This window comes from Microtus pennsylvanicus, chromosome 12, assembly GCF_037038515.1.
Source record: "Microtus pennsylvanicus isolate mMicPen1 chromosome 12, mMicPen1.hap1, whole genome shotgun sequence".
NCBI lineage: Eukaryota > Metazoa > Chordata > Mammalia > Rodentia > Cricetidae > Microtus > Microtus pennsylvanicus.
In genome coordinates, this window is record NC_134590.1 from 89,728,135 (window position 1) to 89,741,741 (window position 13,607).

At 42.3% G+C, this 13,607-nt stretch overlaps 1 protein-coding gene across 1 annotated transcript in view; it reads left to right on the forward strand.

The window, feature by feature from the left end:
- Cimip6 (ciliary microtubule inner protein 6) overlaps window positions 1-13,607 on the forward strand; it is a 50,498-nt gene that overhangs the window by 22,570 nt on the left and 14,321 nt on the right. Inside the window, exon 4 of the mRNA XM_075942815.1 lies at window positions 4,085-4,292. Within this exon, the coding sequence (XP_075798930.1) occupies window positions 4,085-4,292 (208 nt within the window). The remainder of the gene's footprint in view (window positions 1-4,084; window positions 4,293-13,607) is intronic.

Genomic DNA, 13,607 nt, shown 5'->3' on the forward strand with positions numbered 1-13,607 from the left:
CTTTGTCTGCTCTTTTTATCTTTTTGTGTAAGAGCAATGTCGGCTTAAAAATAGAATTTAGAATTGTTCTTTCCTTTTCTATTTTACGGAATAATTTAGGGGGTGTTAGTGTCAGCTCAAGAAGTTTTGGTGGACTTTTGTGCTATATGCAGATATTACTGGGTTTTGTTATTTGGGGGAATCTATATTACTGCTTCTATCTCATTGGTTGTTATGGGTCTATTTAAATTATTTGCTCCATTTTATTTAACTTTGGTAGGTCACATATGTCTAGACTTCATCTATTTCTTTTAGATTTTCATGTTTAGTGGCATATAGGTTTTTAAAGCATGTCTTTATGATTATTTGAATTTCCTTTATCAGTTGCAATGTTTAAAGTCTCCTTGTCATATGTTAGTATAGTTATGCCTGCTCGTACTCAGTTTCATTTGCTAGGATTGCCCTTTGCCACGCTTTTACCGTAAAGTGGTGTCTTAAGGTTTCTATTGCTGTGAAGAGACACCATGATCGTGGCAGCTTTTATAACAGAAAACATTTAATTGAGGTGGCTCACTTACAGTTTCAGAGGTTCTGTTCATTATCATCATGGTGGGGAGCATGGCAGTGTGCAGACAGGCGTGGTGCTGGCTTCCTCTTGATCAGAAGGCAACAGGAAACGGTCTCAAGGTCACAGTGAGCAAACTTTAGCAAAAGAAAGCTCAAAGCCTAACCCCACAGTGATACACTTCCTCCAACAAGGTCACGCCTACTCCAACAAGGCCACACCTCCTAACAGTGCCACTCCTTCGACTTTATGGGAGCCAATTACATTCAAACTACCATAGGTGGAATCTGTCATTAATGGAGAGATGTGCTTTTTAGAGGCAAAAAAGATGGACCCTGTTTTTTTGGATTTTTCTAGACAGGGTTTCTCCGTAGCTTTTTTGGTTCCTGTCCTGGAACTAGTTCTTGTAGACCAGGCTGGCCTCGAACTCACAGAAATCCACCTTCCTCTGCCTCCCGAGTGCTGGGATTAAAGGCGTGCGCCACCACCGCCCAGCCTTGGACCCTGTTTTTTAATCCAGTCTGTTAGTCTGTATTTTTTGGAGGGGGTGGTAGATTGAATATGGCTGGTAATTTTTCTGGGTATTATACTCTGGGATGGCATCTGTAGTCCTTCAGAACGTATAGCACATTAGTCTAGGGTCCGTTTGGCTTTCGAAGTCTCCATTGAAAAGTCCATTGTTATTCTAGCGCCAATGCTTTTATCGGCAAGTGCCTTTCCTCTCTTGCCACTTTAATTCACTTTCTTTGTCTTGTGTATTTGGTGTTTTATTATGTGACACAAAAGCTTTCTTTCCTGATCCTGTCTAGTTGGTGTTCTTTATCCCTCTTTTACCTTAATAAGCATCTTTTTTTTTTCATAGAGTTAGTAACTTTTTCATGATTTTGTTGAAATGTTTTCTGTGCCTCTGTTCTGAGTCTTTTCTCATTCTTCTACACCCACAGTTCTCTACTTGTGGGTTTCAAGTCTGGAGGAGGGAGCAGTGTCAAATGACCCTTTCACAAGGGTTGCCTAAGACCATTGGAAAACACAGATATTTACATTACAATTCATAACAGTAGCAACATCACAGTTATGAAGTAGCAATGAAAATAATTTTAAGGTTGGGGATCGCCACAGCACAAGGGACTGTATTAAAGGGTCGCAGCATAAGAAGGTTGAGAATCACCTATTATTCGTACCTTTGCCTTTTTATATAGTGACCCAGAGTTTCTGCATGTTGGGTTCAACATTTTCTTAGACTGAATGTGTTCCTCTACCTTGTCTTCAAGACCTGATATTCTCTCTTCCATGTGGTCCATAAGTTAAGCTTAACTCTGAGTTTTTTGTTTGACTTCTTGAGTTTTTCATGTCGTTTTATTTAAGCTTATTATTCTCTTTTCATATCTTGAATTGTTTTCTTAATTATTCAAGATGTTTGTGTTTCCTAGACTTCATTCAGGCATTTACTCACATGTTCTTTGAGTTCCTTGGACATATTTATAATTGCAATTTTGAAATTATTACCTTGTGCACCAGCCAAGTTGATTTTCTCGGGGATCATTGTGCTATGGGTTCTAATCTTTAGAAGAGACATATCATCTTGGTTTTTCCATGTTGTTTGTATGTTTGCAATAGGAGCGAGGTATCTGGAATTTAGTCACTGGTGGTATTTCTTGATATGGATATGTGGTCACTCTTGAGTGGGTATTTGAATCTTTGTTTGCTGTTACCCCAGTTTGTCAGGTTGTGCACCAACTCAATGTTTCTTGGTGTTCAGTCTTGGGACCCTGTGTGTTCATGTACAAATGGAGTGTCAAAAGTGACCTTAATTCAATTAGGCATAGGCACAACTTCTCAGCCTAGGAGAAGTTTAAAAGACTCTTGCTGCTGATCTGTGGGTGTCTATGGAGGGATTATGGGGTTTTTCAAGTGGCCCTTGAATGTCAGAGGATGGAGTCACAATGAAAGTGGAGGTACTCCATGGGGACAGAGCACAGAATGCCACACCATTCTCGGATAGAGGTGGGTGAGGTTGAATCCAGCCAAAGTCCTAAGCACACTTGGCCTACACTGAGGGCGTTCTCTTTCTCCTCAAATATCCTGCTGCTCCCGTAGCCCCTGAATGCAGCTGCTTGCAGACTTATCTCTAGCTCAGTGTGACTTCCTTCTCCTCTTATGCATCTTCCTTATGCTGCCAGGATTTAAGCTTGTTTCCCTCTCATTTTTCATCCAGACTCTAATGGTCCTTGAACTTTAAAGAGTTTGTCTCCCATGGTTTATGAAATATTTTAAGTATATCTTTAATATTTTTCTTGCAAAATTTTTTTGAGATAGTAGCTTTAGCTGGCCTGGATCTTGTTGGTTGTGTAGACCAGGCTGGCCTTGAACTCACAGAGATGCACCTCTCTCTGCCTGTGCTGGAATAACAACTATGTGCTTCCTCATCTAGTCTAAAAGTATCAGAAGCAAAGAATACTGAGATTGAAATGATTGTTTCACCTGCACAGTGGCATTTTCTCAAAAGTAGAAAGACATTTGGTGATATGTTTTCCAAATGTGCTTTTAAAATTAAGTCCAGATGCTTGAACTATCTAAGCATAAACCATGAAAGGCAGCTCTTAACATAGAAACTTTTTAGTTTCATCTATCTATCATCTATCTATCTATCTATCTATCTATCTATCTATCTATCTATCTATCTATTTATCATCTATCTATCTATCATCTATCATCTATCTATCTATCTCTCATCCAGCTATCTATCTCTCAATCATATCTCTCAATCTATCATCTACCTATCATCTATCAAGCATCTATCTATCTCTCAGTCATCTATCAATCTATATTCTACCATCCATCATCTATCTAACTATCAATTGTCTGTCTGTCTGTCTGTCTTCTGTGTGTTGTATATACATGTCAGGGTGGGCTAAAGGTGCCAATGTGGGATTGGAAGTCAGAGGAGGATGCTGGTGCTCGTTCTACCGTTCTCTGCCTTGTTGTTTGAGAAAATTCTCTCACTGAACCTGGATGTAGCGTGACTGCCAGCAAGCCCCAATGATCCTCCCACCTCTACCTTCCACAGCCTGAGGGCTGCAGAAGCTTGCGCACTCTTTTTACATGCGTGCTGAGATTTGAACTCAGGTACGTGTAAGGCAAGTGCTCCTACCTGCTCCTGCCCCTTCAGCTGTCGCCCCAGTTCAATAATAAAGCTTTTAAGGGTGTGTTCAGATTAGCATGTAACCTACCCCATGCATGAATACTCCAAACATTACCTATATCACAATCAAGTCAGTACTCTACTCCGAGAAAATGAGAGTTTGCTCACTGTACTAGTATGCCCTGGTGAATAATCACTATTAACTAGATCCCTTTATTCCCTACATGATTTAGAGTGAGAAGATACTCCCATGTCAAATTTTAATAGCATAGCCTAGCAAAGCCATTACTAAAATCTAAATTATCTTCACTAATGCTTGAGATATACTTAGATTTTATCTCCCTTAATTGTAACTATGAGATGCTTATTGTTTTAAATAATTTAATCGTGTTTTTCAGACAGCATAAACTAGAAGATGCTGGTATAGCAGGTATAACTGAAAAAAAAGAAGAAATCAAACCTGAAAAAAGTCCTGGAAAAAGCACACAACACTCAAAACCATGTGTGGACAGAAGACGTGTCAGTTACGCTAAGTTCATTCACACGAATGCAAGGACGTACAACGAGCCAGTTCCCTACATTGACAGCAAAGGGCCGGCGAAGCAGGTTGGACAGACGTTTGCTGTGTGCAGATAGGGTTAGACTCGAAAGCTGCTAGCGGGACAGTGTGGTCCCCGTCTGTTTGAAGGACATGGCGCATGGCAGCAGAGTGCTGCTGCAAACAGTGGTTAAAGCAGCAGCCTGGAGCGCTTCCGGCAGAGATTATTTGTGTATCTGGGAAGACTCCAACCAGTCCCGTCCGGAGAGCTTCACACTGTAGCACGCAGTGCTCCTTGAGCGCTGCTGAGAAGCGTTCTGTAGGGTCGTGCTTGTGACGTGTGCTAACATAGCACTCCCGGGCTCTTCAGAAATTCAGGCTTCCTACAAGAGTGCCTTCCACTTACTTGATGCACACGTTCGCTGACAGACATTCATGCTTCTAATTGTGTAATCACCATCCTGTAACCATGTCTTCTCCCTGTGTACCTATATGGGCTTTTGTCAACTTTGTGGTGTCACAAAGTAAATATTTTAGAGAAAATAATTGCTAGGAATAAGCTCAATTTTATGTAAAGTATATTCCTTAACCTGTACAACAACTTCTACGAGGCATTATTGAAAACGTTTTACAGATGATCCTCCAGTGTGGTTACAAAGCCAGCAGCATTCTTTGTGGCCCAGGACTACTGGCCAAGCCAAGTGCCCCTCACTCTATATACCCTAGGTACATTTTTTTTTACTTTTTTTTTTTTTTTTTTGGTTTTTCGAGACAGGGTTTCTCTGTGGTTTTGGAGCCTGTCCTGGAACTAGTTCTTGTAGACCAGGCTGGTCTCGAACTCACAGAGATCCACCTGCCTCTGCCTCCCAAGTGCTGGGACTAAAGGTGTGCGCCACCACCGCCCGGCTGGTACATTATTTTTTAAGGCAGAGTTGTTGAGGGTAGTTTGTTGTATTTGTCTCCTATTGTTGTGGTTATCCATTACAAGCCTCAATACCGGCTTTAAGCCACGCAGATCTACTTCCAGGCAGTCCTGAGTTTGGAAGTCCCAAGTTAGCCAGTCTCACTTGTAGGGCTCCGAAGGGAGACTCTGTTCCTTGCCTTCCCAGCTTTTATACCTCGGCTCATGGCACCTGCCTCTTCAGAGCCATCAGCATCACAGCCAAGCCTGTCCTCCTGACGGCTACCCCACCTTCGTCTTTGAAGGACCTGTGGGATAACTGTGGCTCACCCAATACTCCAGAGTAGTCCCTCATCTCAAAACTTCTGCTGGCAGCGAGTGCCCTTTGCAGTGCGAGGCAACCACTCACAAGTTCAGAGATTCAAGCAGGAATGGATTTGGCTGATCAGAGGAACGCTTTTCTGATCACGTGCTTACACTATAGATCTCACCCACTCTAATGTGTAAGACATGTTACCCCCCACGTACAGTTTGTGGCTTTAAAAAAGATCATCCCAGAAAAAAAAAGCAGTTCCAGTTTGTCCACACACTCCATTCTCGCTCATCCACCCTCTCTCTGCCACTCTGTGCTTTCCGACTCTGGACAAATAAGCTCCGACCTCCTCATCTGTAGAGCAAAGATAGCAATTATGTCTTCTAGTAGGGGGCCGCTTGTTTGTTTGCCTGGCCGCCCAGACTCCTGAAATAATCACACAGAAACTATATTATTTAAATCACTGCTTGGCCAATCACTTAAGCGTATTGCTAGCTAGTTCTTACATCTAATATTAACCCATTTCCAGTACTTTATATTTTATCACGAGGTTTGTGGCCTACCTGCAAACATGTCTGTCTCTGGCAGTGGCTCCATGGCTTCTCCCTCTCTCCACCTCCCTTTTCCCAGCATTCAGTTTAGTTTTTCCTACCTAGCTCTACTCTTTTGCCCTATCACAGGCCAAGACAGTTTCTTTATTAACCAATGGTATTTACAGCATACAGAGGGGACTCCACATCAATCTCTCAGAGGGATTTTGTGAGGATTTGTTGTGAAATGACACACAGACACACATCTTCTGGCCCCGGGCAGGGAACCTGTGACAGACCAAAGTGCAGACACCACCAAGGTCTGAATTAGGGAACCAATGCTTTTTACTGGGGTTGCTTCCAGGAGTATAGGTGACAGGTTATTTCCTGGAGCAGAAATGACCCAAAGGCAGCTTCGTCTGCAGGGTCCACCCCAGTATGGCTCACAGCTCCCAAAGCCGGGAAACTGGAGCACAGTGTGTAGCCTGCAGGCAGCTTAGCAAGTTGGAGAGAGGCCTGTCCGGTGACTCTGCTCTAACCCTCTTCCAGGCAGTTCGGCTGGTTTCTGCTTCCTGCAGGCTACTGGTCTGGTCTGAGTATTTTTTTCCCAACTCAGTTTCCTTCCTTCTGAGAGGGACTCTTAGCTGTCTTCATTACTTATTCTTGGGGTATTACTTACACTAGGGAGGGACCTAGTCAATGCTGTCAGTTTCAGAGACTTTCTGAAGCCATTTTGAGTTACTTATCTTCCCATTTAAAGAGCTTCCTATAGGATGGAATGTTTGAATCTGTGAGGAAACTACTACACAGCAGTTAAAGTCGATACTTTTGTTAAGCCCCTTTCTAGATGCTGGGGACTCAGCAGTGAGCCAAATAAATGGGGGAAACGCCCTGACCTTGGACTGCTTATACCCTAATGAAGGAATGAGCCATAGTAAACTAAGTAGGATGCTGGGTGGCCTGGGCTGGCAAGAGATACAGAAGGCCTGCTGGCGGGAGAATTGCAATTGTGTTTCTCTTTTAATTTTATTACTGTGTGTGTGTGTGTGTGTGTGTGTGTGTGTGTGTGTGTGTGTTACAAGAGTCTATTTTCTTCTTCCATTGAGTCCTATGGGAGCAACCTCAGGTCGTCAGACTTAGTGGCAGGCGCCTTTTCTGCTGAGCCATCTTGCTGGCCCAGAGCTGTGTTTTTAAATGGGTGATCAGAAAAAGTCTCAAGAAGGTTTTTAGTGAGGAAGTGGCCACCATATAGACCATCCATGATACACAAAAGAAGCCTGGACTAAGCAATTGTTCTTGGGGGCAGAGTCTGATCTGCACAATCTCAGGACTGCGGGGCCAACTGTATCCTACCGACAGCTGCGTTCTGTCATAGGAGCCCTAGCAGTGTGGAGTCGCAGAAGTTCATCGTCTCGGCTGCTGAGTGAGAATACTGCACTTTCCCATGTGTGTGTTTTCCAGCAGGCCATTTGTGGAAGGAAGTGTGCCGTCTGAGTGGTCTCAGACACCTCACCTTGTTCCACGTCTTCGTCCTCTCTGGCTAGGTGGAGTTCTGCTCCTACATCATATGTAATGGAAACTGTCTGGGGGATCCTCCATACTGAGGCCATCTACTGTCCCTATGTTAGCAGGGACTGAGTGCTAGCTCAGCATTGAATCTAACTCACCCCCAACACACACACACACACACACTGCAGACACCAGGGGAACAAAGCTGGGTCAGAAAATAGAAAGAAAAAGAGAAGCTTAAAAAACAAATCTCAAATAATTTATTCTAGCCTGCAGGTACTGTGGAGAACCCCACAGATGTTAGGGTGGGCTATCAGCATAGCTACTGGTAAGAACAGGGCAAAGCGAGTCTGAAATGGAGCCAATCACAGAGAAAGAGAGAGAGAGAGAGAGAGAGAGAGAGAGAGAGAGAGAGAGAGAGAGGTACAGAGGTATTGGCTACACAGGGAAGGGATGTTCATGTTTCAAAACAAAAACAAGAGCAACAATGAACTTGCGAATGCCCCAGTTTCCAAGAACTTAAAGAAGACTCATTTTATTTCACAAGTATGTAAACTTCGTTCTTTCACTCAAGATGACATTTCTTTTAAAATGTAGTGCAATTAAAATACAGTAATGCTGACTTTAAAATAAAATTAAGCTGCCTGAATATTTTAACTGCTATCTAATGGTATGGTAGAACACATAGATCTCAGCACCGACTCCTTGATTATATGTTTGGCTGGTTAGTTTGGTAGGACCCTGATGTAGGGTAGTGTCTCCCTATGTAGATAGCCCAAGCGTTGAACCTGAAATCCTTCTGCCTCAGACTCCTGAGTGCTGCGATTACAGCTGTGTGTTACCACACCTGGCATTTAGTTTTATTGGTTCATGTGTGTGTGTGTGTAATTTCTACCTAAAGACATAAAATTATGGGTGCTAGGAGGAGGGAAACTGGTTTGCTGCTGCTGTTTGTTTTGTTTCTTTAAAGCTAGTCTAACAACGGGAACACTCTATTTTTAATTTCTAAACATTGGCACTTTCAGGCAGACTGCCCTGGCTTGCTGTTCCCTAAAGTGTGGTTTTCAGAACACTAGTTCTTGCTTGAAAAGAAAAATACTTTTCCAAAGTGAAGTCAAAGATTTATTTTTAATACCCTTTTCAGAGAGTCATAGTTCTCACTAGTTCTGATCAAAATCAAAGTTCTGAGAAATCCTTTGATAAGCGTGTTTGAATCTTCTTGAAAATGCTCACCCTTTCCCAGATAGTTTTATCTACGGGAATTCCTTCTGTGTAACGCCTATTAATAAACACATCAGAGAACTGGCGTTCCACAGAACACAACTTAGAAGCGACTGTTACAGGAGACATTAAGAGTTGCTTTTAAAAAGCTGTTTTCCCACCTCCCTGGTATCTGCTGTTTGAGAAGATTGTGACTCCTATGACCGTGGCTGCCTAGTGTTTGTGATAAAACTTATATCTTTTAAAGACACAGAGTTCTATAATTAAATTCCATGGTCTCTATAAGGTTTTGTCAGAAATCCATATCCTTAAGAATTCTCAGAATGTGAAGGTGGTGGTGGCTGTGATGGTGGTGGTGGTGGCAATGGTGGTGATGGTGGTGGTGGTGGTGATAGCAGTGGTGGCAATGGTGGCGGCAGTGGTTGTGGTAATGGTGGTGATGGTAGTGGTGGTGATGGAGGTGGTGGAGGTGGTTTTGTTTTTTTCAGACAGGAAATTACTATGTAGCTCTGGCTGGCTGCCTGGCCATGAACTCACAGAGATCTGCTCTGCCTCCCGAGTGCTGGGATTAAAGGTGTGTATCACAACAACCTGGCTCCCTGTCTCTGTTACCACCTGTGGTCTTAGTCACGACTGCAATTATGATTCTAGGCCTACAACCTCTTGCATTCACTGAACTAGCTTCTCTAGAATGTTCTTCTTGTGTTTACCACTTATTGTCTGAGGAATATCCCATGATTTACCAAGGGAATGGAAGATAGCAATGTTTACAAAAACATATCTGAAAGCTTGCAGATAATATATAATATATATTAACATATATAATATATATACTATTTTCTAATAGTAATCTCCTTGAGCTGACTTCTAAATGTGACCATTGGATCCAGATGGCAGCAATCAAATTTTTCCAGGGTCAGAAGGTTGTAGAGATCTTTATCATCAAGAATATGTCAGTATTTCCCCAAAGTGGAGCCTCAGATACTAGCATCCTGGGGCTTAAGAGAGATAGGCCTTAGGCTATCTTTTTTTTTTAATATTTATTTATTTATTTTTATGTATACAATATTCTTTCTGCGTTTATCCTAAAGGCCAGAAGAGGGCACCAGACCTCATTACAGGTGGTTGTGAGCCACCATGTGGTTGCTGGGAATTGAACTCAGGACCTTTAGAAGAGCAGGCAATGCTCTTAACTGCTGAGCCTTTTCTCCAGCCCCCTTAGACTATCTTTTTAACTTCCTGTTAGAGCTCAGAGCTTCAAATGGGGAACAATCTTAGGCAGTGCCCGCTTTACAATCTGTAAAACATAGCCTGCCCTCCAAGGCCTAGACACACAATCACACTCTGCAACATTTTCCAGGTACGTTTATTTTGCCATAAAATAATTGCCAAAGCCAATCAATGCAACGTTAGAGTGGGCACGGAGCACTGACTTTTTCTCTTAACCTTTCACCTGAGAACAAGGTAAGATGGCAGGGAGCCTCTATTTCCTTAATCTCATGGCCTCCTGTGAGAAAACACCACAATCAAAAGGCATGCACACATGCACAGGTGCATACATGTTCTCATGGCCATGCTTTGCAGGTATGGGGAAGAGGGTCCAAAACGGGAAAGTAAAGAGGGTGCCCCTGAAGAGAAGCTGCATCTAGTGTCCAACAGTCTTGAAAGCACTCCAACTACAGATCCTCATTTACCAATCAGACATTAGGAAAAAGTGTTCATTATTTCCTTTACATCTGTGAAATTAGATGGTTTTGATAAAATTCTTAAGGAATTTTACTTAAAGGTGAACCCAAAATCTCTGCTTGCATTATGTTCTAGGGATAAACATGGAGGTCCAGAAATGCCCTAATGGTTCATTTGCCCAGAGTCAATTTTCCTGTTACCTGAGTGCTAGAAAAATAAGTTTCTGCTCACCCAAAGTAGATGATATAAGTATCTGTCTTATGATCTTTTTATAGGAAAACTTCCTTGGGGTAGTTACAGTTATAGTTTTAAAGTATGTCTCTTCTAAAATGTGTGTAGAAATTTAAATGTCACGGTCAGGGCTGAAGGTGAGACCTAGGCCTCAAAGGTCTCCATGGGTAGACTCTGTTCTCTCATGAAGGGCAACGCTAGCCTTCTCAGCCTCTCTTTCAGCTGGCTGCATTCTTTTACTTCTTAGGCTCCAGAACTGAAAGCCAATAAACGTAGCTACATTATAAAGTACCCCATCCATGGCGGTCCAGCTACACAGACTAAGACCCTTAGTGCTTTGAGATAATGTGGGTAACCTGGGTTTTTCTGCCTTAGCCTTCTATGTGTTGGGAGTAGCTCAGAGCTCAGAACTGAGGGCACGCGCTAGTCGGCTGGCAGCTGCTGACTACTGCTGTACCTGGAGGTGCTTCTTAACCTCTTGTCCTTTCTCATCTGTAAAGGGATGCATCCGCCTCAGAACTGTGCTGAAAGTCAGTAAAATAAGGCATATCCATTCTAGAACTTGGGCATAACAGGCGTTGTCTTAATTATGAGATGGAGGAGAAACCAGGAAATCCGAGACCAAATGACTATTTTTAACCAAATAGTGAGCAGACACCATCTGTTTGTAATCTGTTCTAGAGTTTTCTTGAGGTCTATACTAAGTAGTCTTAACTTCAAACTCCATGTTTCAGCTCATCCTGGAAATATTGACGTGAGTCAGTTTCAGCCTATTGTTCTGATTTTCCTAGGCCCCTAGTTTCTGTGAAATGTGTTGACAGTTGTCCACCATTTCATCACTCTTGGCTGCAAGCTGCTGGCCCCAAACTGGTCCTGATTTAAGAAATGAAGATCTGCTTCCTGTGAATCCTGTTCTGCTCTCGATCCCCTGGTACATGTGCACCCCATCTTTCCCCGTCTAAGAACGCCTCCTAACTAAACCACCTGGAGCTCGTAGCTCTGACTTCGGTCACAACAGTGTTCCCTTCCACGTTGTTGTACTTCCTTACTGCTTGCTTCCCATCTCCCCAAAATAATTTTTTTTTGTCTTTGGCATTTTCACGATTTTAGTCTATTTCTAAACTCTGAACAGTGTCTGTCAAGTTGGCCCCATTAGACGTTACCCTGAATGTGTACCTCTTCCATACATGCTTGTCTTTTTAGAAGCTAAACTGATTTGAGATGGACTCCTGTGCAGCTACATGGGACGGGCCTAGGAATGCCTCTCCCTTTGTATCGGGGGGAGGCTTGATTGTCAGAACTAATTATTGTAATCACATATTCATTCCTTTTAAATCACATGGTAGACATTTTTACTATAGATTCATAGCTGATTTTTTAAGACATTTATCTTCATTATTTGGATGTATGAACAGGTTGGATGGCCCAGCACACGTGTGAGGTCAGAGGGTGGCCTTCAGGAGCCAGTTCTATCACTCTGCTGTGGGTTCTGGGGTCAAACTCATCCTACCAGGGTGGCTTGGTTTCTGTCTCTGTGACAAATCACAACCAAAAGTGACTTACGAACCAGTGTGCGTTGTTTATTTGTTTGTTTTGTGTGAGTTGTTTTTTGTTTTGAGGGTTTTTTTTTTTTTGGCTTAAGGTTCCAGAGCAATAAGAGCCTGTTGTGGGCCAGGAAGCAGGGCAGCAAGGGGCAGGACTGAAGTTGAGAGCCCACATCCCCAAAGGCAAGAGCAAAGCAGAGAAAGCAAACAGGAAGAGAAGCGAGGCTTTAAACTCAAAGGCGCCTCCAGCAAGGCAGCCCCTCCAAAAGCTTCCCAAACAATACGTTTTCTCACCTGCTTAATCCTCTCATCAGTCCAACATTTAATTCTTAAACCTAAGATCACATTGAGCCCTAATCCGATCCCAGACTTCCAGGCATGGGGTTGCCTTACAGCCTCTCTTCCTCCATCAAGCAGTTTTAGTGTTTCCGTCAGAGGGGACTAACCGTTCATTTCGCTCTCAGTTTCTGAGGGTTGAATGGTCCCAGATGCTAGGAACCCATCACTTCTCTCTTCTATGCAACAGCTAGTACTAACATTTCAGAAACATTGGAGATCATTTCCCTTAGGGCAGTTTTTTTTTTTGTACAAAACTACAGGTTTATGAATTATAAATCCAGGTGAGTTGTGTTCAGAATTGTGACATGAAATAGAAGAGAGATGTGAAGTAGGAAGAACGTCCTACAATAATCATAACAAAAATTCCATGATTCATTTTCATATATGCTTAACATTATATAGTCTTATAGAATTTAAAATGTATTCCATTATGTGGGGTGGGTTATGGACTAACAACTTTGCAAAATATTATTTTAGACAATACATTAGAATAGTACATAATTTTTAGATTAAATCATGTTTAACATGTGTGTAGTCTATACATAAAACATAAATTCAATAAATAAAAAGAAATATAACTACTGTGTTAATTGTTATGACTTTATTACTAGAAGGTAGTGTAGTAATTGAGAAGATATATTTCAGTTAAAATATGTGACTATTTTTAGATACCATTTCCAAGCTCGTTCCCTTGTGAAAACATTAACTTCTGTATTTAGGAATCCCTGGAGAGAGTCTTAGTAGAGTGCTTGCTGTGGTACCATGAGCTTGGATCCCCAAGATGGGCATGCCTGTATCCCAGCAGCGGGGGAAACGATAGGAAAGGCATGGCGGGGGAGGCAGATATGGGCAGATCCCAGAAGCTCAATAGCCACCCACACAACAGGACAAGTGAGCTCCAGGTTCAGTGGTAGACCCCATCTCAATAAACAAAATAGGGGTGCAACTCAAGAAGACACCAATGTCATATGCTCCACATGCATGCACATGCACACATACAGACTTTCACATACGCCCTACACAGAAAAAGTGAATAATCTTTTAATTCGTTAATTAAATTCATTAATTGATTATTAATAATCAATTAATAACAAGACTGATACCTTGTT